The sequence below is a fragment of the Alosa alosa genome, chromosome 23 (genome assembly GCF_017589495.1).
Source record: "Alosa alosa isolate M-15738 ecotype Scorff River chromosome 23, AALO_Geno_1.1, whole genome shotgun sequence".
NCBI classification, from domain to species: domain Eukaryota; kingdom Metazoa; phylum Chordata; class Actinopteri; order Clupeiformes; family Clupeidae; genus Alosa; species Alosa alosa.
Genome location: NC_063211.1, coordinates 5,556,024 through 5,582,780, shown reverse-complemented (window position 1 = coordinate 5,582,780; position 26,757 = coordinate 5,556,024). Strand labels below are relative to the sequence as shown.

The 26,757-nt window shown below is 47.7% G+C and overlaps 4 protein-coding genes across 4 annotated transcripts in view; 2 read left to right on the top strand and 2 right to left on the bottom strand.

The window, feature by feature from the left end:
- The window catches only part of raph1b (Ras association (RalGDS/AF-6) and pleckstrin homology domains 1b), a 48,037-nt gene extending 35,299 nt beyond the window's left edge, over positions 1 to 12,738 (top strand). The window contains exons 8-17 of the mRNA XM_048235658.1: positions 142 to 301; positions 1,229 to 1,350; positions 2,006 to 2,071; positions 2,263 to 2,406; positions 3,931 to 4,041; positions 5,768 to 5,866; positions 6,014 to 6,134; positions 7,150 to 7,292; positions 7,888 to 8,588; positions 8,745 to 12,738. Of these exons, the coding sequence (XP_048091615.1) occupies positions 142 to 301; positions 1,229 to 1,350; positions 2,006 to 2,071; positions 2,263 to 2,406; positions 3,931 to 4,041; positions 5,768 to 5,866; positions 6,014 to 6,134; positions 7,150 to 7,292; positions 7,888 to 8,588; positions 8,745 to 10,875 (3,798 nt within the window). The 3' untranslated portion in view covers positions 10,876 to 12,738. The remainder of the gene's footprint in view (positions 1 to 141; positions 302 to 1,228; positions 1,351 to 2,005; positions 2,072 to 2,262; positions 2,407 to 3,930; positions 4,042 to 5,767; positions 5,867 to 6,013; positions 6,135 to 7,149; positions 7,293 to 7,887; positions 8,589 to 8,744) is intronic.
- Positions 12,739 to 12,811: 73 nt separating this feature from the next.
- spp2 (secreted phosphoprotein 2) lies at positions 12,812 to 17,101 on the bottom strand. Its single transcript, XM_048234234.1, has 6 exons — positions 16,840 to 17,101; positions 16,409 to 16,536; positions 16,151 to 16,273; positions 14,889 to 14,996; positions 13,996 to 14,041; positions 12,812 to 13,371 (listed from the first exon to the last, which is right to left on the bottom strand). Exons 1-6 carry the CDS (start codon positions 16,889 to 16,891, stop codon positions 13,250 to 13,252), a joined length of 579 nt encoding a protein of 192 aa, XP_048090191.1. The 5' UTR covers positions 16,892 to 17,101; the 3' UTR covers positions 12,812 to 13,249.
- A 335-nt stretch (positions 17,102 to 17,436) lies between these two features.
- On the bottom strand, positions 17,437 to 22,123 carry alg11 (ALG11 alpha-1,2-mannosyltransferase). Its single transcript, XM_048234233.1, has 5 exons — positions 22,043 to 22,123; positions 21,238 to 21,459; positions 20,459 to 20,830; positions 19,385 to 19,974; positions 17,437 to 18,895 (listed from the first exon to the last, which is right to left on the bottom strand). Exons 1-5 carry the CDS (start codon positions 22,087 to 22,089, stop codon positions 18,612 to 18,614), a joined length of 1,515 nt encoding a protein of 504 aa, XP_048090190.1. The 5' UTR covers positions 22,090 to 22,123; the 3' UTR covers positions 17,437 to 18,611.
- A 320-nt stretch (positions 22,124 to 22,443) lies between these two features.
- On the top strand, positions 22,444 to 26,515 carry cpb2 (carboxypeptidase B2 (plasma)). The gene is made up of 11 exons (XM_048235001.1): positions 22,444 to 22,576; positions 22,993 to 23,068; positions 23,281 to 23,405; positions 23,499 to 23,610; positions 23,698 to 23,799; positions 23,910 to 24,017; positions 24,132 to 24,242; positions 24,361 to 24,451; positions 24,668 to 24,870; positions 25,062 to 25,146; positions 26,201 to 26,515. Exons 1-11 carry the CDS (start codon positions 22,506 to 22,508, stop codon positions 26,386 to 26,388), a joined length of 1,272 nt encoding a protein of 423 aa, XP_048090958.1. The 5' UTR covers positions 22,444 to 22,505; the 3' UTR covers positions 26,389 to 26,515.
- The last annotated feature ends 242 nt before the right edge of the window (positions 26,516 to 26,757 follow it).

Sequence of the window (26,757 nt, the reverse complement as noted above, 5' to 3'; positions counted from 1 at the left end):
GGCAGTCAGCGCGGCGTGAGACCTCCCGCAAATGATTGGAGTGGGGCATTAGGGGTGGGCTTTGGTGCCATCTTCCTCTTAGTGTTACGGCTTTATCCTCTAACCCCCCGTTCCCTCTCTCCCCCCTCTCTGACTGACCAGCTGGTGATCCGGGTGCACTTGTCGGACGAGAGCTCCAAGACCATGATGGTGGACGAGCGGCAGACTGTGCGGCAGGTGCTGGACAGCCTGCTGGACAAGTCGCACTGCGGATACAGCCCAGACTGGGCCCTGGTGGAGACCATACCGGAGCTGCAGATGGGTGAGGAACACACACACACACACACACACACACACACACAGACACACACACACACACACACAAACACACACACAAAAACAGGCAGACACAGGCACACGCACAGCCACTGACAAAAGTCTTGTTACCCCTTTAGAAATTTTAGTTTTCAAGCAAAATATACACACCTTTTGGAGTTTTTTTTTTTTGAGAAGACAAACAAACCAGGACCATTCCAATAGCTCAACACAACTGAAACAACAATGGGTTTCCCCAAATGCAACACAAAATATCTCCAAAATGCTGCGGGACGTGAATACTGTCAAACTGACACGGTCAAAAGTCTTGCCACCCTTCATAAAAAGTGTCTTTTGCACTGATAAAATCACACTTGTTAAAGTGTTAAAATCCAGTGCTAAGGTTATGGGTAGTCAGACGTCAGCTGTGGTAGCACTCACAATTTCAGTCCATTTCTAATGGACAATAGACTCAAGTTTACTCACTTAACATTTCTATTGGTTTCTATGGACAGTAATGTTTTCTCCAAGGATTTCCAAACATTTCAATGACTGTACCTGGCCCTTTATATACAGCTGATTATCAGTGCCAGGGGAAGCCAACTAGGCCTAGAGCATCACCTGGACATGGCCATGCTTCACTTTAAACATGGTGCACCTTTCAGAGTGTTCTTCATTCTTCCTCATCTAAACATACTACTGTTCTTTAAGCATGAGTAAAACAGAATACTGCACCAAAACCATATAGTGACAATAGGTTTGGCAGATAATTCTATGGAGCAACGGAACAAAACTAGAACTTTTTGGGCCTCCTGGCCAGTGGTTGTGTCTGGAGGATGAAGAATGAAGAATTCTTGCCAATTCCATATTAAACAGTAAACCAGATGTCAAAAATTGTTGCTGTTGATTGACACTCTCTCTGTCCCACATTCAGAGCGCATCTTCGAGGACCATGAGAACCTGGTGGAGAACCTTCTGAACTGGACCAGGGACAGTCAGAACAAACTCATGTTCATAGAGCGCATTGAGAAGTACGCCCTGTTCAAGAACCCCCAGGTACACCAAAGTCCTACACATACACACACACACACACACACACACACACACACACACCACCATCATCTCTCAAGAGCTTCTTTTCACTTAACATGGCCTACTTTTCCCCCTCTAGCAAACATTTCAACTTTACTCCCTTCCCTGTGGCACTGCCAATTTAACACAGATGGTGTGTGTGTGTGTGTGTGTGTGTGTGTGTGTGTGTGTGTGTCTAGGCTGAATTCAGGTTACAGACATTTGAATGAAAATGATGTTTAATACATTAGACATGAGTGTGCTTGCACTCACTTAGCCGGCTGAATGTGGCACACTGCCCTATAAACCCTACACATACACACACACACACACACACACTGACGATGGAGTCCCTTTATACGACATTCAGTTGTGTGTTTGTGAAATTATGTATGACTTTGTGTTATGTTTTATGAATGCTTTGTAACGCAGCCATGAGTGTGTGTGTGTGCACAGGAGGAAAGTGTAACTACAATATCTCTTTAGAACAGTTAGAATGTTGTGGCGAGATGCTGCTGCTGCTGCTGCTGCTTGTGGAGTCATATTAAAAGTCTAGTGTCATATTATAGTGTCATATTAAAAGTCTAGTATCATTGTAGTGTCATATTAAAAGCATAGCGAACACTGCTTGTGTCTGCAGAACTACCTGCTGGGGAGGAAGGAGACATCGGAGATGGCTGACCGAAACAAAGAGGCCCTGCTAGAGGTGAGAAACACACACACATACACATGCACATGCGCGCGCGCACACACACACACACACACGCACACGCACATGCACACACACTACTCTACTGTAATACTCACTCGATCTCATGAAGACTGTTGGTTTTTCTTTTGTTGGGATGTGGTGAGTTATAAATCTGTTTCTGTGTGTGTGTGTTTGTGTGTGTGCAGGAGTGTTTCTGCGGCAGCTCGGTCTGTGTCCCCGAGATCGAGGGTGTGCTGTGGCTAAAGGACGATGGGAAAAAGTCCTGGAAGAAACGCTACTTCCTGCTGCGTGCATCCGGCATCTACTTTGTGCCTAAGGGCAAGGCCAAGGTCAGGTTCTCAGAGATACAGTGAGGGTGCCTGTCTGTGTCTGTGTGTGTGTGTGCCTGTGTGTGCGTGCATGTGTCTGTGTGTGCCTGTGTGTGCATGCCGTGCATGTGTCTGTGTGCCTGTGTGTGTGTGTGCCTGTGTGTGCGTGCATGTGTCTGTGTGTGCCTGTGTGTGCATGTGTCTGTGTGCCTGTGTCTGTGTGTGCCTGTGTGTGCATGCCGTGCATGTGTCTGTGTGTGTGTGCCTGTGTGTGTATGCCTGTGTCTGCGTGTGCATGTGTGTGTGTTAATGTTGTACTTGGCAGTTTTCCCTCATGTCTTTGAGCCATGTGCGCCCTCCTCTGAGGCATTTCCTGTTTGTGCTGGTGATGACGGATCGTTTCCTGTCGCGCTGCATCACGGTCATTGACCCCTGACCTTGTGTGGACGACACGACAGATTAGAGGAGCTGACTAGAGGAAGATGCAGTAGTCTAGCTCAGCACCACCCTGTCACTCTCTCTTTACACACACACACACACACACACACACACACAGGCGCGCCTGCAGGTGTACGTCCGTACGCACTGTGCGTACCATCAGGCTACTCAACAATGAGAGAAAGCTTCCCTTGTTTGTGTGTGTAATGTGGATCACACCAAATTGGCCCACCATACCTTCCCAACTATGCACAGTATCCCATTAGCTGCATGCCATCCAGTTATTTACAATTTTCTATCACTTAAAGTTAGTGAACACGTTATCAAAATTAACGCGCACACATTTTGTTTGAGCAGGAGACGGAATACACACGCAGGCACGCAACAAGGCTACTTGTTTTCTTTTACTCGGCTATCTATATGGTTATCAGCACACAATGTTCAGCTAATTCACTAACTCAATAGGCTACTCATCACGGATATTTACAAGTTTAAACAACGAAAACAGAAAGGATGGAGCCAGCAAAGCTAGAGGAGTTATTTCAGATGGGCAAGAACAAGGTAGGCAATTGGTGTGCTTGTCAGAACGAGACTGCATTACAGCTGTTTTAAAGCCAGACGTCACGGTACGCTAGAACAAAACTAAAGGTAACTTAAGCTATAGGGCTGTATCAAGTTGTCCAAATGAATAGGTCATTGTAGATGTTGTTGTTGTATTATTGCATGTGGATATTGTTATGCTATGTAGGCTACTTTTTTGCAATGCACGGACCTAAAACCGGGAAACGGACAAATACTGTCCACGCGTGTTTTTTTTTTTTTCGGGGGGTGGAGGGGGGTGAAGGGTGTGCGTACCATAGCATTAATTCCTGCAGGCACCCCTGCACACACACACACACACACACACACACACACACACACACACAGAAGCAGTAGTCTAGCTCAGCTCAGCACCACCCTGTCACTCCCTTTAAACTGGTGCTTTTTAACAGTCTTGGCAACAACTCCCCCTGCTGGTGGTATAGAGCCACCCAGTGTGCAGAGTTTGATTTGCTGCTATGCATGCAAAATGCCAGTGTTAAAGTGTGTGTGTGTGTGTGTCCATAGGCTTCCAGGGATTTGGTGTGTTTCCTGCAACTGGACCATGTGAATGTGTACTACGGCCAGGACTACCGCAGCAAATACAAGGCTCCGACTGACTACTGCTTGGCCCTGAAGGTAAACAGTCCCACCGAATGATCTCTGTATGCTCCAGCCTGTGTGTGTGTGTGTGTGTGTGTCTGAGTGGGAACCACCTGTGTGTGTGTGTGTAATGTATGGTGGTGAACTGGTGCTGAGAGGGGTGAAGAGCATCGGGGGAAGGAAGCCGTAACACACAGATCTCACCAGCACGTCTGCCGTAAATACATATGGTTGGTTTCTAATATGATACGGCCGCTTATCATTCCAAAGATGGACCTTCCTTCATGTGATTTAGCAACAGATCAAATTTCATGTCACGCAAGCTGAGAAATATAAATAGCATTATGTTCCCCATAAATATAAATATTGGCTGCCTGCAAAGGGTGGTGCTCAGCATACAGAACAGATATAAACACACACACACACACACACACACACACACACACACACCCTATTACAATAGATGTGTTCTCTAAGTGGCTCCAGTCCCCAGAGTGTGTGACAGGGCCTTAATGACATTACTTCACCATCCCAACCATCACTAAGGACAGCTCGTATATCAGAGCCATCTGCAAGGCGGCTGCCGTGTCGTCCGTGGCACTGCCCGACTATAAATACCACTTTCCATCAGGACCCCCCTCACCCGAGAGGAGACAGGGCCTCATAGAAAGTGAATGATGTCTTCCTGTGGAAGTGCCTCTTAAAGCAGGCTTCACGCTGCAAAGAGTCTGGGCTTTTATAGGGGGCATCGGGGTGAGGAGTGGGGAGGGGCGGCCAGAATCGCAGCTGGTGGTCATCTTAAGAAATCCATTAGAAGTGATCATGGGTGCTTAGCCCTGATGGACTTCCAAAAAAGTGTTTAATTCAATCGAAGTGGCCTAGATGAAATCCACAGTGCATACTCCAGGCTGTCTGGCTCTCTATTTTAAACCACACCTCAGATCCTGCTGCAGCAGATTAGGCCAACACAAAGTGAACGCCGACTCCTAAAATGATGTGAATCTCATGTCAGGTCGTCTGGCATTATTATTAGGTTAGCTAGCGCCATTGTTCTGCTGCATGAATATGGTAATGGGTTTTCTCTGGGGATCATCTTTGTTATGGCACTTCTTGGTTGAGCTGAGCCTTTGTATTCTGCCACAGCCCTTCTCAGCCCACCCCCGTTTTAAAGCTGAGGCACATTCAAAACATGACAGTACAGTAGTGATTCTCCCCAATGCTGTATTAGCCTGTAGAAGAAGAGCCCTGCTGCAGTGTGCTCTCGGATGCAGCACTTGGCTGGTGCTGCCACCTGGTGGTGAATGGATCTAGTGTCATGGCTTAGGTGATGGTTGATAAATAAAAGTGGTGAAATAGATTTAGTTACATATCATAACTTAAGTATTTGGTACATATGTTTAGATATATTCTGGTTGTATATAGCCACTTCACTGACAAGAGACACCAAGAGAGTCCTAATCTGGTTTTAAAATTTTAGGTCAGTCAGGTGCTACAAGAATATGATCAGATTTATCAACATTCATCATAAAGGCTGCACAATGAAGCGATTTTTAATTGAAATCACAATTTGGACTGATACAATTACCTGATCGCAAAGGCTGCGATTAATCATGCAGCTCAAAGCTTGACTTTCAAAATTATATTGCAGATCAAAACGCAATTCGGATATTCTCCCCTCCACCTCATACAGCCCTATTCATCATGGTGTCTCTTGTGGTCACAGTAAGTGTTCATGCTAACCTCCTCTGCCCTTGTTTCCCAGCACCCCCAAATTCAGAAGAAATCTCAGTACATCAAGTACCTGTGCTGTGATGATGTCAGAACCCTCCACCAATGGGTCAACGGAATACGTATCGCTAAGGTAACTGACCTGACCCAGTTAGCCTACACATATCTGACAGACTGTTTATGTTTGCTATCTACGATGAGGTATTTACTTAACTCTGTTATCGACTCTTTAGAATCTCACTTTCTCTCTCTCTGCATGTGTCTGTGTTTGGCTGAGCAGTACGGGAAACAGCTGTATATGAACTACCAGGAGGCCATGAAGCGCACAGAGGCGGCGTACGACTGGGCCTCCCTGTCCAGCTCCAGTATCAGATCAGCCTGCAGCTCCGCCAGCATCCCAGGTGAGTTGTGAGTTGGGGGCAGCCGTGGCCTACTGGTTAGCACTTCGGACCTGTAACCGGAGGGTTGCCAGTTCGAACCCCGACCAGTAGGCACGGCTGAAGTGCCCTTGAGCAAGGCACCTAACCCTTCACTGCTTCCCGAGCGCCGCTGTTGTTGCAGGCAGCTCACTGCGCCGGGATTAGTGTGTGCTTCACCTTACTGTGTGTTCACTGTGTGCTGAGTGTGTTTCACTAATTCACGGATTGGGATAAATGCAGAGACCAAATTTCCCTCACGGGATCAAAACAATATATATACTTATACTTATACTTATACTTGAGTCGTAAGCCACTGGTATCAGTTGTGAGTCGTGAGTCACTGGCATCAGAGTTGTGAGTCGTGAGCCACTGGTATCAGAGTTGTGAGTCGTGAGTCGTAAGCCAGTGGTATCATAGTTGTGTCATCTCAAAACAGAGCAACACGTTTCCTGTTGGGTAGCTGCTGGGTCTAATTCCAAGACAGTTTTACACACATAACACATGTAGTGCAAGAACTGCTGTGTGTTCAGGGGGACAAGCTGGCCCCCCGTCCCGTTCCAACTGGGCCTTCCAGTCCTGTTGCAGCCAATCCTAACTGCAGGCGAGCGTCTGACTATTGTGTAGCATTGAATGCACTCTGTTCACACTGAATCTGTTAAATATGCCGCTCTATTCACACTGAATCTGTTAAATATGCCATTTCTTGTATCATTTCTTATTCAAAACAACAATATATAGAAATGCACAGTTGTGTTGCATTCAGCTAGGAAAACAATGTCATTAAAGTGATTTTGTCACTCGTTTACGTCACATGCAAATCAGGAAATGGTGATAGAAAGTGAAGCATCTCAGGTCATAGTACACAAGACCGGCGTACTCACATGAAAGTCTCAGGTCATAGTACACAAGACCAGCGTACTCACATGAAAGTCTCAGGTCATAGTACACAAGACCAGTGTACTCACATGATATCTTTTTGTTTTCGTTTCTGTTTCAGAATCGCACTCAAACCACTCAAGTGTGACAGACAGCGGCCTGTCTGACGGCACTTCGTCCAGCCATGCCCGCTCCCAGAGCGTGGTCAGCTCCATCTTCTCCGAGGCCTGGAAGAGAGGCACTCAGATGGAGGAGAACAGCCGGGTGAGTAGCCCACGCTCCCTCCCTCGCTCCCTCCCTCCCTATGATCATATCCCGATTTCAGAACCCCGGATAAGCCCTTATCCCACTTTTGGGATACTGTTCCATGGATACACCGTATTCCAAACAGCAGCTGTCTGCATACATAGAATGTAATAACTGGGCACTGAGACACTAGTATTCATCATGTATACAGGGATATTAATAACCAGGTATCTCTGTGCTCATGTAAACACCATATCCTGAATATGATCAAAATTGGGATAAGTTATCGAGATAAGAACTAGGACACTGAAATGCATGCAAATGCAGTGGGATAAGTGAATGAGTGATTAGGAACTGTGGCTACTGTGCCCCTTCCCTTCCTCACTGTGGCCAGACCTCATGAAGATTAGTTAAGAGTGTGGAGAACAGGCAGGGAGAGGTGCAGAACAGGCAGTGCTTGGGTTTGTCAGGAGGAGGGCAGTCAGTTTAACCCTAAAGGACTTGATGGTAGTTCTTGAGACGTCTTTAAGGCACACAAGATGTGTGTGTGTGTGTGTGTGTGTGTGTGTGTGTTTTAAACAAGGGTCTGAATTGGTTCTGTGTTCTTTTCCAGAGGTCCGAGTCGAGCCGAGCGTCCAGCATCTCCCACACCTCTCACACATCCCACAGCTCTCACTCCCACCACCAGAGTTCACACCCTCCACCTGCCCCCACACACCCCAGCCCCATCCACCTGCCCCCCACACACCCCAGCCCCATCCACCTGCCCCCCACACACCTGCCCCCCACACACCCCAGCCCCATCCACCTGCCCCCCACACACCCCCAGCCCCATCCACCTGCCCCCCACACACCTGCCCCCCACACACCCCAGCCCCATCCACCTGCCCCCCACACACCCCAGCCCCATCCACCTGCCCCCCACACACCTGCCCCCCACACACCCCAGCCCCATCCACCTGCCCCCCACACACCCCAGCCCCATCCACCTGCCCCTCAGGTGCCCCAACCTCAGACTGTGCCCCAGCCGCCACCCGTCTCCCATATGCCCAAACCACCACCTACCCATCACATTTCTCAACCTCCACCTGCCCCCTACGTGCCCCAACCACTACCTGTGCTCCAAAGCCATCAGCCTCCACCTACCCCACACATCCCTCAACCTCCACCTGCCCCCACACCCCTCAACCTCCACCTGCCCCCCATTTGCCTCCAGCTCCACCTGCCCCCCAAGCGCCCCAACCTCCACCTGCCCCACATGTGCCCCAACCTCCACCTGCCCCCCAGGCACCCCAACCTCCACCTGCTCCACCTGTCGCTCCAACTCCCCCTCAGACACCACCCACTGCATATGTCCCTCCACTGCCCCCTACCCCTCAAATCCTTCAGCCTCCTCCTCCACCTCTCCCCACCCTGAGCCCAACTCCACCCGTGACACCCGTGGCATGTGTGCCCTCTCCACCTCCTCCTCCACCTCCTCCTCCTCCTCCTCCTCCCCGTGTGCAGCCTCCCCCCGTCGGTGTCCGGCGCCCCCCTGCACCACCACCACTCCAGCAACCCCACGGTCTTCGCCAAGTACAGCACCATCACGCGCCTGCAGCAGAAAGACAAGCCCCTCCTCCCCGCCCAGGTGCCAAGCCCACCTCCGCAAGCGGCCAAGCCACAGCCCAGCAAGGACAACGGCGCCTGGCCACCGCCGGACACCACCACCACCACCACCCCTCCTCCTCCACCTCCTCCGCCTCCTCCTCCACCCCCACCGGCCAGTCTGCCCACTCCAGGCTCGGCCATGGCGACGCTGAGGCGCGGACCGGCCGCTGGAGCTGCAGTGCCTCCTCCTCCTCCACCGCCGCTGTCGTCGCTGCACAGTAACGGCTTCCCTCCACCCCCTCCGTCCCCCGGGCCCCCGGTGGCGCACGTCCCGCCCAAGCCCTCCAACGGCTTCCAGAGGTTTCCATCTCCGCCGCCGCCTGACCTCTCGCCCTCGCCCCCTCCCCCTCCCCAGCTCCTGACCCAGTCCGCGCCTCCTCCTCCACCTCCTCCTCCACCTCCCCCTCCCCCACCTCCTGCTCCCCCACTGCCCCCACAGCAGCCCCATGCTTACACCACACCACCCCCTCCTCCTCCACCACCTCCTCCACCTCCAGCTTCTCTCCAGCAGGTCTTTCCCCCCTCCGCTCCACCCAAAACCTTCCCCTTCCAGATGGGCCGTAAGCCTCCGGGGATGGTGGTGCTTCCTACTGCGGTGGCTCCTGGCCCTCCTCCTCCTCCCCCTCCTCCACCTCCTCCTGGACCGCTGGCATCGGTCCCCGCGAAGACCCAGCCACCCCCAACCCTCCCCAAACAGCACAGCATCGGCAGGGCAGCCGCCTCCTCTCTGGTCAAGCAACTGGCCAGTCAGTTCCCGGGTGCGGCCGCCACCAATCACGTGGACAGTGCCAAGGCGCCGCAGTCGCCCCCTACGGTCAAGGCCAAGCCCAAGTGGCAGAGAGGAGGAGTGCAGACCAAGTCGCCAGAGTTCCCTCCACCGCCTCCCGATAACAGCCTGGGTTTCCCCCCAGCTCCCGGTCCTCCTCCACCCCCACCTCCCCCTCCTCCTCCACCAGCGCCTGGGCCTGGGCCTGTGCCTGGGTTTGGACCGGGCCTGCCTCCTCCTCCACCAGCGCCAGCGCCTGGGCCTGGGCCTGGGTTTGGACCGGGCCTGCCTCCTCCTCCACCCCTTCCTCCAGCAACCCCCCCCAAATCTGGGGGCTCGCCCATGAAGAAATCGCCGACGGGCGCCGCCAAGAAACCACCGCCGACTCCCCAGCGTAACTCCAGCTTCAAGGCCGACTCGTCTGCGGAGTACAACGAGGCGCGAGCGCGGCTGGAGAACCTGGTCGGCCGTCAGGGTTCCGGCTCCTCGGGGTCGGCCGCCGCCGCCGCTGGCCCCCCCGCGCCACCCAAACCGGGGAAGCTCAACCTGGGCCACCTGCCCCCGGCGCTGCAGGCCAAAGTGGGGAAAGTGGTGACCGACTTCCCCTCTCCACCACCCCTGGACAACGACTCGTCCTTCCCCCCTCCGCCGATGGACAACGACCTGCCACCGCCGCCGCCTCTGCCCGCCGACCTTCACGGCAGCGCATCGCGAGTCGCCGTGGTCAACCCCCAGCCCCAGTCGTCATCATCGTCATCGTCCAGCGGCGGCGGCAACATCTGGAGTGCCGGGCGGGCTTCCTTGAAGAAGACCCCTCCCCCGACGCTGGCTCGCCGTAGCAACGGCGCCATCCCCACCGCCATGGAGGTCCACCGCCCGATGTCGCCGCCGACTTCCCCCAAGGGTCAGCCCAACTTCATGGAGGACCTCCACCGGACACTAAGGCGCAAGTCGGGCAGCCGGCAGGGCTCTTTCGGCAGCAGCAGCGGCGAGCCGGCCATCACGACCACCATGGACGACATGGCGCTGCCCCCACCCCCTCCAGAGCTGCTGCTGGACCAGCAGGCCAACGGCAGCAACGGCGGGGGCTACGCATCAGGAAACATCTCAGGCTATGCAACACTGCGGCGAGGACCTCCGCCTGCACCGCCCAAACGGGACAACGGCACCAAACTCACAAACTAGCCCGAAAAAAACACGCCAAGCTGCTCTCAGACTGGCCGCAACACAAAAGGGTTCCAAGACTATTCAAGACAGCCGTCTCATGTCTCTCCTCTACTGTCCATCACGAAGGGGACCTCTCCAGGGTTTGCTTCGTGATGGATCTGCATTCCTAACAGTCCAAAATTATTATCGATCAGTACATCACCTCTCGAAAGATGCCAAACCGCCGGACTTTACTTTCCTCTCATATCGTCATGTGAGTTCTGAGCGACGGATGTCCAATCTAAGCTCAGACGTGACTTTCCGTCTATCCGTTGATCTTGCTGTGTGGCCCTGCCACAGACTGACATTTCTGGTTGTGTGTGTGAATGGGATAAAGGGGTGGGGAGTTTTTGTTTTTAGCCTTTTTTATATACGAAAATTTATTTAATATCTGAAGAGATTGTGTTATTTTACTGTTAGGACTGAATGATTAGTACTGGACAAAGATGCCTTTAGAGATGGTCTGGGGTGGAGAGGTGTATGTTTGGGAGGTCTTCTCTCACCTTGGGCTATGTGACTGCAAACTGACCGCAAGTCAGGTCAGACTCGAACCCAGATGAATCATTTAAGAACCGCTTTGTTACGTGATTTCTAGAATGTTCTCCAAATTGTAAGCCTGTCTCATGCTTTTCTGAAGGACTCCCTTTGGTCGACCATGGAGCACGGAGGATGGAGGAGAGATTTTTAGAGGTGCTCTTACTTGGATGGTGTGACAGGAGGAAAGAAGGAGAAAGGTGGAGTCGTCGTCAGAGGGTGGTGCACACCTTGAGAAGAATCTGTGCGTTTAAATCGGCGAAGCCCCGAGAGGAGGTGGACGACCGTAGTTGTTGGATGTAACCAGGCGTGGGGGTCAGAGTTGTGTTTGTTGCTTTCAAACACTTTGAATCCGTTTGATGGAGCTTGTGTGAACTGCCATAAAAACAGACCTTGGCTATACTGCTGCCTATGACACCGCAGGCAATCTCAATCAAGCCCGGAGAAGTGCTTTAATGTTAACAAATGCTATTTGTCACTCATATTTGGATGTAATGTGTGCTGTGATGGTTTGAGCCTTGTTCTTTTTAATCTCTTCATTTCTGTCATCACTGCAGTTTCTGTCTTTACAAAATGAGAAAGAAAAAAAACATTTTCCAGCTGCTTGGCCTGCCTGTAACTCTGCCTTCCACTGACTCGACGTTAGGAATACTTGGACAGGATATGTAGGAATACTTGGACAGGATGTAGGTTGTTGAAAATTCATTGCTTTTGTTAGCCAGCCAGGAGCTACTTCCTACTTACATGTTGAAGGAGGTCAGTTTGACAATAATTGTAAAACTTTTTAATCTGAAAGTACCGTAATCCACAAGAGTAGCATCAGTATAGTATTAGCTTTGGGAAAACATACCATGGTCACTCTCCAAACCACCATTGCTGTAGAGGTCCAGAACCCATGGTCCGAGAAGGGGTGCACCTGTGCTACGCTCCGTCGTGTTTTGGAAGAGGTGATTTGAAGAAGCACAGCAGAAGTCGCTTTCTCGTCTATGACCTGGATCACCGGTGTCTCACCGAGAGCATCACCATGAATGCTTACCACCTGACTGCGAATATGTGATCTGCGTATATTCCATCAGAAGGATGCCTGTTTTTAAACTCTCTAGCATATTTCAAAGTTATTGCCTATATCTGACTGAATCAAGCATTACGTTACCGGTATTGAAGTTTGGAGGCCTATCTGGGACCAGAATCGGACATCTCTAAAAAAAATCATATCGGGGAAAATGAAGTCATAATGTCTGCTTTTAAGATAAAATCACTATATAAATGCATTTCAATGTAAGATCAATATATAAATGTCAAAATCAAGCCTCCCTGTGTGTGTCTTACTGTCTGTATCTCAATCGATGGTTTTTAACATAAACAGATCAGAGAGTCGTCAGAGAGTATTATGGTATTTATTTAAGTGAAGAGAATACAAATTACATGTTTACATTTACCTGTGCTGTACAGCACCAGTGCTTCATCATATATATAATACTGTGTGCACTTGGGGGGTATTCCAAGTACGTGGTTTAGTTACTAACCTGGGCATGTTAACTCGGAGTAAGTGGTAAACTTCCTACATCAAGAGCCCTATGACATTTTTGTGTTAGGAGAATATAGGCATACAGCTGTTCTATTAGGAGGTTTACCACCTACTCTGAGTTAACTAATCCAGGTTTGTCACTAAATACCCCCCTGGATTCAGTGAGCCATACTGTGGGTTATTGTAAAGCTGAATTGTGCGGCTTTACTAGAAACTGGGACTAAACTACACAATGGAAGTCTCCAGGTCCATCACTACAGGTGATTGCTGATGATATGTTCCTTTTCTGAACTACTGAAACAGGTGGTTGTTGAAGTTGTCCCCTCGAGTGGGAGCCCTCTCTCTGGACATATCGGCCTGTCTGCGGGATGGCTCAGCAGTGGGAAGGTCAACAACCGGAGGGTTCACAGGCTCTGAAGCAATAAAAAAAAAAAAGTAAAATATATCAACACTTCACATATTGAAGCACGAGATAACACTTGTTTACTGTGTGGACCCACACACACACACACTTCACATATTGAAGCATGAGAGAACACATTTACTGTGTGGACATGTGCTTTTATGGGTTACAGCGACTGTTACACATTTCACATGATCAGATGTGTTGGAGCTGAGGGCAGTTGCCAGGTGTTTGTAGCACACTGTCCCTGCAGTCTTGGGCTATTCACAATGCTCTGAACCAGGCAGGCCTGACTCCATCAGCCTAGGGGAGCATACCCCAGGAGTTCGCTTAAGCATGCCAACATTCAATCCAATGAAGGGGTACTACTGGTTAGCGCTTCGGACCAGAGGGTTGCCAGTTCGAACCCCAACCAGTAGGCACGGCTGAAGTGCCCTTGAGCAAGGCACCTAACCCCTCACTGCTCCCCGAGTGCCGCTGTTGTTGCAGGCAGCTCACTGTGCCGGGATTAGTGTGTGCTTCACTGTGTGCTGAGTGTGTTTCACTAATTCACGGATTGGGACAAATGCAGAGACCAAATTTCCCTCACGGGATCAAAAGAGTATATATTATACTTAAACTCAGACGGACTTACCTCTTGGAGCAAACGGGTTGTAGACCCAGGTTCTCTCCATCATCATCTGCCAGGCAACAATGATAAGCAATTAGAAAGCACAGAAAGAATATACATAATGAAGCCCTGCTTTATTCAAGCACCTTATTCACTTTCTCGCATATACTTTTTTGTTATATAATAACTGTCTCTGTAGATAGATACACTCACACACTTTATTGGGATTGGGACGCCTGCCAATTACACCCAGGAACTTAAATGACATGCCATTATAAAGCGCTCACCCCACCTCACCCATAACAGCTTCCACTCTTTTAGAGTGTCTGGAAGTGTTTGTCCATTCATTCAGAAGAGTATTTTTGAGGTCAGACACGTGTCAGAGTTGGACGAGAAGGCCTGGCTCATAATCTCTCTTGTGGTTCATCCCAAAGGTGCTTGATGATGTAGAGAACCCTGTTCTCTGCAAGCCAGTCAAGTTCTTCCCAAAATCACATACACATGGCTTTAGGACCTCACTTTGTAAAGTCATGCTGGTGAAGAGATAATGGCATATTGGTTGTTTTCTTTAGGGGTTAGTTTAGGGGTTAGGCTTGGAGAAGTGAAGGGGAATCTTAATGCTTCAGTATACAAAGACATTTTGGACAATTATGTGCTTCCATCTTTTTGGGAACAGTTCGGGGAAGCCCTTTTCGGTTTCAGCATGACTATGTCTTAGCGCACAAAGCAGGGTCCATAAAGACATTGTCACATTCGGTTCCTGGCCCACTGAGATGTGGGATGGACTAGAAAAGAGATAGGTTGCCACTGAAGTTCTTGTGGGTGTAATGGCCGACGTCCCAATACTTTTGTCTGTAATGTTGTAGTGCAGATAATTGGCTGTATCTTTCTCTTTAGAGCCTATCTCTCTGTCCCACCTCTTCACTGGATTCAGAGCTGGAGCTGTCAGCTTGGCTGCACCTGAGGCCAACGAGCTTAGAACTCTCAGCAGACACACGGACGCGGGAGTAGCAGGATGCTTCCGCCTGAAACGGAATGAGGGAGTGGGGTAACAGATGAGGCGAGGGAGCGTCCAGCACCAGGAAAGAGATTTCTGTTTTGATTATGTTTCAGTAACTATGGAAACAAACAGACAAACAACACAGAGGAGGAGCCAAAGCGACTGCCCAGAAGATTGAATGTTCCATTGTGTCACCAGTAGTTTGTGGTTGCTGAAGACATTTAAAGCATTCACCAATAGTGATAAATATTTGGTAGGTTTGCCTAAATATTCTAAAAAACAATGATTTTACATACAATGTACACCCAAAAAGTCTCATGATTGTAAAAGTTCAGTCTCTAGTCTGACACATTGGACCACATCAGACCACTTCATGACTATTTATAACACATACAGAATAATACTAAACATGTTGGAAATATTTTCTGGGCGTGGAACAGTTAAACCTGGTCTAAATGCATCACGATAGTGGCTGTGCCACTATAATGGCTGCAAAATAATTATGCAGCACAAAGTGGTAATATCAAAACATGGTGGTTAGTGAGGTTCCCCTTTAACTGTGAAGCGCTTGAAGTGCTCTGAAAAGGGCTATAGAAATGCACTGTGTTGCTGTTGTATAAATGCAGTTATTGGTCGGATTGGTCAAAGTCAAAAACTGCAGTAGAAGAGGCCATTTCACGCAGTGTCCTCTGGCTGAGCTGGGTTGCGTCATTAATCTGGCAGCTCCTCAACCTCTCTAGCACCCATTGAACTGAACATTCTGTCTACAGTCAGAGCCCCCACCCACTGTTTCTGACAGCAGTCCAGCTGTGAACTCATTGAACTTGTATTGGTCAACATCTCTTCCATTGTACATTGGTCCAAAGACAGTCACACTGTCCCAAAGAGACATGTTTATATTTTTGTGCTTTTGACTTTTTTTTCCCCCTCTCCCATTTACAGGAGGGCTTACTGGCACTTACTGTAAGTTGAGACTGGCTAAATGAACACAGTTTACTTTCACATTCATTTTGAACTAGCAGTTATGTGAAGGAATGTGGAACGAAACAAGGACAGACATCTGGATAGCAAGGAAATACTCTTACTGGCGGTCAGTCACCGCCACTGTCTACAGCTGTAGCTACAGAAACCTTAAGGAGGTGTGAGCATGTGGAGGGTTAAGGTTTAGAGGAATCATACCACAAAGAAGCCTCGACGGAAATTGCAGTTCAGAGGATCCGCCCCAGAGATCTTCAGACAGTCCGTCTCCCTCACGGCAAAATTCATCATCAGGTCGTGTGTGTTCATCCCCAAAGGAACCACCTGTAAACAAACAAATGATGTTTGTTATATGAGGAATACAAATATGTATATGCAAGTCTTTGATGAGCTGTTTTTATACGGTCCAGGTGGGAACAAAAAAGAAGACATTTTAACGAGGTGTTAAGATGTTCTCACCTTCTTGACAGAGCCTTTGGTCAGCCTGAAGAGACGATCTCTCCCATACTGAGCGTTGACCTGGTCCAGAGACATCTGGATGGCCTTATCAGCCTGCGGGGCCAAGTCCCACTGCGTTAGTGGGAAGGCTGTAGGGGAAAGCCAAGATGAAACATTACATCAACTGGACACTTCTGTACACTTCAGGCTACATCTCTGACAAACTTAGAGCAGCTAGTCTTGAAAGCATAAACCACTACAAATATATGTGCCGTTGTTTATACAGAAACATATTATCAGAGTGTCATCATCCGTTACAAACATACACAAAACTGCACTCTGCACTCTGGAATGACATTTGAAGCCAGATAGTTTTCACTGTTAGTCCTGAAAGCCAGAGCCGATGTTTACCGTGTGTTCTGAATCAGCGGCGTGCGCCCGCGTTCACTCACCTGAGGCCCCCAGACTCAGGATCAGCACCAGTGAAACAGCCGCCACTTTCATCTTGCTCGCAGTTTGACAGTACGAGCTTCCAAAGTCTTGGTTTCTTAAATACCTCTCTGCTCTGCTCTTCCCCCCTACTTCTTTTCCCGGTACAGTGACCTGTTCAACTTGGCAGCCCTTATGTGGTGGTCAGAGCACAAACTCCTCTGTCCTTAACTGCACTCACACGCACTTATCCTCCGCAACCCACGCCGCATGCCAATGACAGCTGGAGAGATGTTTGTGTGCTCTGCCTCCCTCACATGAATCCAAACCAGGAGTTTTACTGATGAACACCCAATCAGTGAAAGAAGACGATTACAAATCCCTACTCACATAGGGCTCGCAATGTTCGTAGAATGTGGTTTGAATATATCCGGAATAATACACTGATAAAGATCAAATGTTCATGTGTTTTTCATATGATTTACAGGAAGTGCTGGAAGTCTTTGTAAACGGAGAAGAATTGTTGGTCGTTTTAGAGTCACTTCTTAAGCCTAATGGAAACATGCCCCAGGCTAGAAAAGCAAGAACAAAATTCTTCACAAAGAACAAAACAACACTGCTATTGTGAAATAATTTATTTTGGAAATACATTCATTTGGATCATCATTTCAAGAAAGCTCCACATTCCTAGTTGACACGCACATAAAGCCAAACTGTCTTGAGCACTGACAGAATTGTAACAAAGCAAGAAATGAGATTCCATTTATCAAAACAAACAAAAATGATCAAATCACTAGTTCCCCTAACTGAAATGACAGTTGGTCAAAGATTGAATAAAACTACCAGAGACGGGAAATGATGGTTTGGGGGGAATGCAGTAGGACACGGTGATGCAATACAAACAAAACACTGGGCAGGGCAACCATATTAGGGGTTTGAACACATCATAAAACATTGACTAAGTGCTAAGCTACACCAGGCACGTAACTGAAGCGTTCCGTTCGCGTTGCGTCTGCTGCAACAATAAGCTTCCACTGTAATCTATGGAAGTAGCTACACCAGATGTGACAGTGGTGCGTACGTTTGAAAAAAATAGACCAGTCTTCTAAAATGGATTTTACGCATCGCGAACAGAACGCTTCAGTTATGTGCCTGGTGTAGCTTCCCTGTCAGACAAGATGACAGACAAAAACAGTGAGACTCTTCAGTCTGATGTCCACACGCTCTGCTCCACTCTGGCGGCACTGGAGGTAACCCTGCACCCACTCCTAGCCACTAGATGGCGCAGTCTGACTATTACTCCAGGAAAGTTTCTCTTACCCCAAGTAAAACTCAGTACCAGCATCCAAACCTAGAAAAGTCAGGAAAAGCTAAACTTAATCCAACACATGGTGTGTGTGAAGTATTAGATTACACTAAGCAACATATCAGTCTGCCGTCCATGTCTTACTACCAGGATTTAGTGTGTGTGCGTGAGAGCTCAGGGATGGAATGCAGTGGTGTGTGTGTGTGTGTGTGTGTGTGTGTGTGTGTGTGGGAACATCAGGCCAAGCAAGCGTGAGTCCCACTGGAGATCTATACTGTAGGACAGAAGGGTAGGTAGTGTACGCATATCTGCATATCCGCATGGGCGCATGCATCCGTTCACCCACACACCCCTGGGGCCACATCTGCTCCCTCGTCTGTCCAGAAATCAGTCCACACTCTCTCGTCTGTCCAGAAATCAGTCCACACTCTCTCGTCTGTCCAGTGTGTGTGTGTGTGTGTGCACTCTCTTCATCCATCTGCCGTCCGCTCACCGCTCCAGCGTGCCCATCAGCGGTTCCATGGCCGCCAGGAAGGACGCCTCGAACTCCTGATCGGAGAAGCGGGCGACGGATTGGCGGGCTCGGCGGCGAATCTCCATGCGCTCCGCCGCGGTCAGAGAGAGGATCCGCTCCATGGCGTCGGCGTAGCCGTCCTCGTCGTCCGCCAGGAATCCCGTCTGCCCGCCCTCGTACGGGACCACGATGTCCAGCTTCGGCCCGCCAGACTTGTGGGCCAGAATGACCGTTCCTGCAGCCATGCACTCCACCACACCTGGAGCGGAAAATACAGAAGTCACGCGGTCAGTCAGGGGACTACAGCCAAGTCAGGCGGTCAGTCAGGGGACTACAGCCAAGTCAGGCGGTCAGTCAGGGGACTACAGCCACGTCAGGCGGTCAGTGAGTCAGGGGACTACAGCCACTGCATCTCAGTGAAAAACACAGACCATATTCATCATTACCCATATTCAGACGACTGTTACAAAAAGTCAATAACATTAGATAGTAACAGCGGTTTACGATAACAAATAAGACATTTTGACACAGATTTAACAATTTAACAACACAGATTTAAAAGTTAGTAATAACTTGTACACTTCTGTAGACCACAGTCTGACCCCTAAATTCAGAGCCATGTTAAAAATGAAATTGGCAAAGAGTGCGTATGAGTTAAGTTCAATAGAATTCAGTGTTATCTGTTGAAAAGAGGGAGTTGAATTCAGTGTTATCTGTTGAAAAGAGGGAGCGTATTCTCCTTCCTTACCGATGCCAAAGTGTTCGTTCCACATGGTGTGCAGGCCGACTGTCGCCTCGGTGAGCTCTTTCTTCAGGTCTTCGAAGGGAATGTTGAGTTTGAAGTCCACCCTGTCGGCCACGCCCAGCTCCTGGCAGAGACCCCGCAGCATCAGCACCCGCTCCTCGTCGTCCTGGTTACGGCATCCCCCCACCAGCACCAGCTTCACCGCCTCCCGCCCCCCTGGCTTCCCCGCTCGGCGCTCCAGGAGCTTCCGAAACGCCCGGATCTGGAGCCGGTGGTCCTTCTCGGGCCGGAACTGCCCCACCGACACGACGGAGTGACACTTGCGGTCTTCGGCTCCCTCTTTACCATCCTCCTGCTCGTCCTCCAGCGGAGCGCCGAGGAAGGACTGGACGTCGCAGGGCGGGTAGACCACGCTGGTGCGGTTTGGCGCCCGCCACAGCGCCAGGATGTGGCCGAGCGTCCAGGTGGAGTTGACCATGACCACGTCACTACAGGAGCCGGCCAGGCCGTACAGCAGAGCGAAGGCACAGTAGTAGATCACCTTGATGGCGCTCAGCAGCGGGTTGCTGCTGATATAATCCGCATTGTTGAAGCTGAGACAAAACACAACGGTCAATGGCAATGTCCATTTATTTACGTAGCACTTTTATACTCAACGGCAGTTGACCAAAGTGCTGACCAAACTGTGTAAACATCTTGCTACACTGCTATGGTTTTATGGTTTAACTGTAGGATGAACGGTGAATATAATCAGATAGAGGTCACTGACAGGATACAATGATACAAACAAATGTTGAGCCTATAATAAATAATAATAATAATAATAATAATAATAATAAAAAAACAATAAAAAAAAATATCTGCATGGTTGAAGCTGAAAAAATACAACATCTTGCTACACTGCAGTGGTACTCTGATAATTGTAGGATACACAACAATCAGTATTATCAGATAGAGGCCACTGACTTGAGAATATGATATGATCAAATGTTGAGCCTATGAATGTCTAGCTTAATCCTACATACACAAATTACAGTTGTGTTGCACATTAGAGTCCCCTCCTTATCCCCGTCTTACCGAGGGTTCCTCTCCCGCACTACGGACAGCATGTCTGTGCTGATAGTGGGGTAGTGGACATAGCTGCCCACCCGACAGCCGCCCAGGTAGCGGAAGATGGGCAGGGTGAAGGCGTAGCCCATGGAGTCGATATAGAGGTCCGGCGTGAACTCGTAGAGCGCCTCCCAGCCCAGGAAGATGGAGCCCACGCTCTGACCCAGCAGCGTGAAGTGGGGGTACAGGCTGGCCTCCACCAGCTGACGGTGCCGCAGGAACACAAACTGGACCGGCCGCGGCAGGGCGATGTTGAAACGCCGCCGAGCGCCGGCCAAGATCTGATCTCCAGTCACGCCCTGGTCTCCAGTGTAAACCACAAACTGCACATCAGGATACCTGAGTGAGAAAGTATAAGTATAAGTATATATACTCTTTTGATCCCGTGAGGGAAATTTGGTCTCTGCATTTATCTCAATCCATGAATTAGTGAAACACACTTAGCACACAGTGAACACACAGTGAGGTGACGCACACACTAATCCCGGCGCAGTGAGCTGCCTGCAACAACAGTGGCGCTCGGGGAGCAGTGAGGGGTCAGGTGCCTTGCTCAAGGGCACTTCAGCCGTGCCTACTGGTCAGGGTTCGAATCGGCAACCCTCCGGTTATAAGTTCGAAGCGCTAACCAGTAGGCCACGGCTGCCCCAAAAGTGTGGGTGAGAGTTGACATTGAGAGCCAATGGGAGATATTAATAAGAAAATCAGCATGTTTATAGTGCTTCGAGCTTCACTCTGGGGTTCCTCACCGGTTCTGTAGTGCTCTGAGGGCACACCACAGGACCCTCTCCCCTCCACCTCCAGCGTTACAGTAGGGGTGAAAGAAAGCCACGGCGGGAGCCGGGTCACGAGCCCGTCTGGCCTTCCGGTTCATCTGAAGCCATGCTCGCACCCCCAGGATGAGCAGGAAGAGCCCACTCGTTAACACCACGCACAGGTACACGCATGGCAGCACCAACGACCATAGTAACCTGTATGAAGGGGAAAAGACACTATTACAACAACTCAATGTTTACACAATGTGTACACAATGTCAAAAACAAACAAGAGCTATTTCTACGAATCACATCACACCACACAATATCACTACTGACTGCCTTGATAAACCAAGACAAAACGTCTAGGAAATGCATTCTGGACACTGCACTGTACAGAGTAAGATGGCTTAAATCAAAGTTCTAGACAAAATCTCTGCTTAAAAACTTGTTCCATCACACAAAAGGTGACAACATGACCACTTTAAAAACATCATGTTGTTCCAGCTCACACCCAGGCTTAGCTGACGTTGGCATACTGCAAACTGACATATACATTAGTATCGTCGCTAGGTTAAACTTTACACCCGTGGTAGAATAAGCAATTGTATACATTCCCATTCATATTCTGGTAAAAGTTACAAGTATTGACAGGATTCGCGAGTCAGCTAACTAGAAGCTAAGCTCTCCATAAGGGATGCCGAGTCCTGCATGGGGTTGTTAACCGTGACTCGGATTTCCGTTTCTATCTGTGTGCCCTACCGCTGTCAATACATATATAATATCTTTCATTCATTACCTGATTAAATCACAGAGGCAGAGAGTCAAGTGATCGTGGCCTGACATCTTGTTGACAACACAACATTTTCCACAACCCGGAAGTGTGTTACGCTGATGTCAGAGAAGTAAACGGACTCTGCTGATGTCATTATCCTTCACTAATCCGTATACTGCCACCTATCGACGTGGGTGTAACATCTAGATAAGAGAAGGCCTTTGGAGGGCTATTCTTGTGTTGTGTGCAAATGTATAAGAGAAAACTTAACATTGATATACAGAGGCTGAACAGTAAATATTAACATTTGTCTTTAAATAAACCAGATAGAATGGTAGAGATTAACAGAATTCAGAATCTGTTTTGTTAAAAGTTAAACAAGGGAACAAACAACTCAAAAATCAATACCGCTCTCTTGCCCCCTTTAGCCTACTCCTGTCCGTTGAACTAGTTTGAAAGAAGTCTTTTAGTGTTCAGACAGATAAAAATGAAGCTCCAGCTACTGATAGTTTTTGTGCTAAGCCTAGACAAATTTCCTGAAAAAAGTGCCGCTGAAAAGTAAGTTGTTTTCCTTACAAAGGATGTTATCATCTGTTTAACATTTGTTATAGGAATGCTTGACCATGTAGTGGTCCATTTTACTGGTAGTAAAGTAGTGTTTTAGTTAAGTATTTAAAATTGTGGATGACTTCTTATCCAATTATCCAAGTGTATGACACCTAATCATTTTACATTTAATCCTTTCAGTACCCTCCTAGCAAAACCATCTAACAGAACAGATAGGGCTACATGTGGTCACGTTGCCTGTTGCTGTACCTTTGTTGACATACAACTAGCATGGTTTATGTCTATCATACATGAAAGCCATTAGTGATATCAAACTATTATGCATAGTTTTATCAAATGTGTTATTTACTTGAATATGAAAATGAAATATAAAAATTAAAATGTTATTCTTATTTCTTGGTGTTCAGTGGTAAAGTTCTCTCAATCACTGCATTAACACCAGAGCAGGTGGATATCCTCAGAAATATATCATCTCAATTTGAGGTATGGCAAGATCTTACTTAAGGAAAGACATCATATACAGTACACAGTAAATATTTAATGTGTGTGTGTGTGTGTATGTGTGTGTGTTTCTATGAACATCATTGGCATAAGGGAGAATGTTTCTAAAGTTTATTCATCTGAAAAAAAAACATACCCAAAACGTGTTGTACAGCAGGTTACAGATACTTGAGTTACCTTGGTCTCATCCTCAGACAGTACTATGGCAGCCAGCCTCGCCAATTCACATCACTGCAAACACAGAGGTGCATCTATATGTCCCTCAAGAGAGGGTGCTTGATGTAACAGCACAGCTCGAAAGCAACCAATTCACCCACAGGTGAGATATGGAGGCCCTCATATTTATTCATATGAGTGTCTTCCAATTCGATTCCTTTTCAAGTGCCTCAAACTCCACATTTTGTGTTTATAGTGTCATGTTGGAAGACACAGAGCAACTCACTGAGATTCAGACCAGAAATGATACCAAAGACCCACGATTAAAAGGGACATCATTCTATGAACGTTACCACAACTTGGAAGAGGTAAGAATTTATTTTGTGTTTCAGCAACGATGGGTTACTAACTTGCAAGTGTAGCTAATTTTTGATTGTGGTCTTTTGTGTTGCCAGATTTACCACTGGGTCAACAAGACAGCGACGGATCATGCAAATATGGTGAAGGTGCTCCTCATCGGGTCATCCTTTGAAAAACGGCCACTCTATGTCCTGAAGGTGAGAATTTCACTTTTATGGAGTGTATACTTTCATGTTTAATGGGTCTGGGGGTTATTTATGGAATATTCATATCAGTAATAATAGTTTCTGTATTCCTAACCTACTAGCTATCTGGCAGAGCAAGTAATACACCAAAGAAAGCTATGTGGATAGATTGTGGGATCCATGCAAGGGAGTGGATCTCTCCAGCGTTCTGCCTGTGGTTTGTGGACAATGTTAGCACCCCTTGCCTTAATAACTTCCACAAATAATGTGATACCTATACAGGACACGTCTGACTGTGTACCTATGTTAATATATCTGACATAATTTCACATTCTTCCTGGTAGTGCATAAATTATTATGGTTTAAACCGTGAGATTACGGAAATGATGGACGCCATGGACATCTATGTTCTGCCAGTGATGAATCCAGATGGATATAGATACACTTGGACTACTGTAAGTCATATCTCATATACTGGCAACTCAAAGCCTTGTGTAGCTTTGTTTAATCTACAGTTTCTATACGCAAAACTGTTTTATGTTACATTTAAAGTTACTTTATACTTTACACAAGAAACGTATGTGGAGAAAGAACCGGTCCATTCATCCAAACGGTGTCTGTGTTGGAGTTGATCTAAACCGCAATTTTGATGCAAACTGGTGCAGTAAGTACAGACGAACCGCATTCTTTTCCAATATCAGCATCATAGGCCTAAGTTTAGGACTACGGTAAATGTGAATGAATTTGGTGTTTCTGTGCTTTTAGGGATCAGTGAAAAATGAATTAAATAGATATGCCTTTGTCTACAGGTGTGAGATGTTATAGCCTACAGTACTCTTAAACACTGACACCTGAACATCACTCTCCTTCTCTGAAACAGCATCAGGGGCCAGCAGCAACCCCTGTGATGACACATACTGTGGGCAGTACCCAGAGTCTGAGCCCGAGGCTCAAGCTGTGGCCAACTTCCTGCGTAGCCACAAGGCCACAGTAAAGCTCTACGTCTCCATCCATTCCTACTCCCAGATGCTGCTCTTCCCCTACTCCTGTGCACACGAGCTAACCGCCAACCACGATGAGCTAGTCAGTTTCTGCTTTGCAGTGAAACTTTTTTTCAGTACAAAATCTAAAAATGCAAGATTTGTTTCTTGCCACTGTCCTATTTGTTGAGTGCTGTTTGATGAGTGTTGGTGAAACAGACTTTTAAGCGGACAAAGAGAGATTTTAATTTGTTTTGCAGAGAGTGATGAAAGTATTCTTGTGTACTCATGCAGAATGAAATGGCACAGGACGCAGCCAATGACATCCAGAGGTATTACAGGAGCCATTACAAATTTGGCCCTGGATCAAAAACCATATGTAAGTAGTTTCCATTTGAGCCTCGGAGCCCCTCAGAAATGGGGCAAAAATATGTTTCAGTTCATACCAGAAAGTTTTGCACAACTTTGCACAAATGTTTCTGGTACACACCAGAAATTCTCTTGTGGGCAAGAAAAAGCTTAAAGGAACCGTATGTAAGATTGTGGCCAAAACTGGGACTGCAATCACTTTCAAATTACTGTAGAGCGGTGTATCCCCTCCCCCTCCCCTCTGACTGGCAGAACTAGCAACCCGGATGCCGAAACACTACTGACTTTGTGATTAGTAGATAGGTGGAGGGTGGCGCATCAGGCCAAAACACAACATGACAACATCAACATCAGTTGAGGGCTGTAACTTTTAAATGACAATATCCTGGCCGGACTACTGTTAGATAGATAGATAGATAGATAGATAGATAGATAGATAGATACTTTATTGATCCACAGGGGAAATTCAAGATTCTGTTGTCAGTGATATAAGTATTTGAAATGAACATGATTTCTTAATGTCTAGTGGCATATCAGGGCGATTTTATGATTAATTGAAATACATTTCTTACATATGGTTCCTTTAAAGATTTAATACTGCAACAAACCACTCTCCCGATGGAAGAAGTTAAATTCTTCCTCCATGAACACCATTTTACAACCTATATCAACCTATGGCAGCCGTGGCCCACTGGTTAGCACTCTGGACTTGTAACCGGAGGGTTGCCGGTTTGAGCCCCGACCAGTGGGCCGCGGCTGAAGTGCCCTTGAGCAAGGTGCTCACTGCTCCCCGAGCGCCGCCATTGTAGCAGGCAGCTCACTGCGCTGGGATTAGTGTGTGCTTCACCTCACTGTGTGTTCACTGTGTGCTGTTTGTGTTTCACTAATTCACTGATTGGGTTAAATGCAGAGACCAAATTTCCCTCACGGGATCAAAAAAGTATATATACTTTATACTTATCTAGCAGCCAATAAAGCATAGTTGTATGTCTGTGTCCATACCTTTCTGTGTGACAACTAAGAGCACTACTATTTTGAACATGACCCTCCATGTCACTTTATAGATTTGGCTCCAGGAGGATCCGATGACTGGGCCTATAACCTTGGGATCAACTACTCTTTTACTTTTGAACTGCAGGACCGCGGCAGGTATGGATTCCTCCTGCCACCGAATCTCATCGCCAATGCATGCAAAGAAGCGCTCTTGGCACTGAAGAGTATTTCTCTCAAGGTTATCAAAAGAATACAATGAGCTTATGTTCACACGGAGATATAGGCCTTAGTGCTATTGTCATTTAGTAATGTATGTGATTTTCTGTTTATTTTGAAATGTGTTTACATTCATATCCAAATAAATTAATAAATGCACCATAAAATCATTGTCAGTTCATCCATTTATGAGTTCAGTTCACCCATTGTCATTTGTCCATTGCAACCACGGTTTACATGGCTATGGTGGATACTCTTTTGTCCAAAGCAACATACAAATACAAAACAATATAATACTTAAATTTAACAGGGATCAAATTGAAATGTTGGTCAGACTATAATGAGAATAGCAATAGTAAACAATGTCAATTCAATCAATAGCCTAATGAAATAAACAATAAAAATGAGGGGA

What these genes read in the sequence shown, in the direction of transcription:
- spp2 (XM_048234234.1), bottom strand. Translation starts at nt 16,891, where the DNA reads ATGAAAGTGGCGGCTGTTTCACTGGTGCTGATCCTGAGTCTGGGGGCC. An exon ending in CCTGAGTCTGGGGGCCTCAG is followed by an intron (nt 16,537 to 16,839) that starts GTGAGTGAACGC and finishes TTTCCCCTACAG; the next exon opens with CCTTCCCACTAACGCAGTGG. An exon ending in CCAAAGGCTCTGTCAAGAAG is followed by an intron (nt 16,274 to 16,408) that starts GTGAGAACATCT and finishes GTTTGTTTACAG; the next exon opens with GTGGTTCCTTTGGGGATGAA.
- alg11 (XM_048234233.1), bottom strand. Translation starts at nt 22,089, where the DNA reads ATGTCAGGCCACGATCACTTGACTCTCTGCCTCTGTGATTTAATCAG. An exon ending in TGCCTCTGTGATTTAATCAG is followed by an intron (nt 21,460 to 22,042) that starts GTAATGAATGAA and finishes CCCTTCATACAG; the next exon opens with GTTACTATGGTCGTTGGTGC. An exon ending in GTGCGGGAGAGGAACCCTCG is followed by an intron (nt 19,975 to 20,458) that starts GTAAGACGGGGA and finishes GTTTTGTCTCAG; the next exon opens with CTTCAACAATGCGGATTATA.
- cpb2 (XM_048235001.1), top strand. Translation starts at nt 22,506, where the DNA reads ATGAAGCTCCAGCTACTGATAGTTTTTGTGCTAAGCCTAGACAAATTT. An exon ending in GAAAAAAGTGCCGCTGAAAA is followed by an intron (nt 22,577 to 22,992) that starts GTAAGTTGTTTT and finishes CTTGGTGTTCAG; the next exon opens with TGGTAAAGTTCTCTCAATCA. An exon ending in GTTACCACAACTTGGAAGAG is followed by an intron (nt 23,611 to 23,697) that starts GTAAGAATTTAT and finishes TTGTGTTGCCAG; the next exon opens with ATTTACCACTGGGTCAACAA.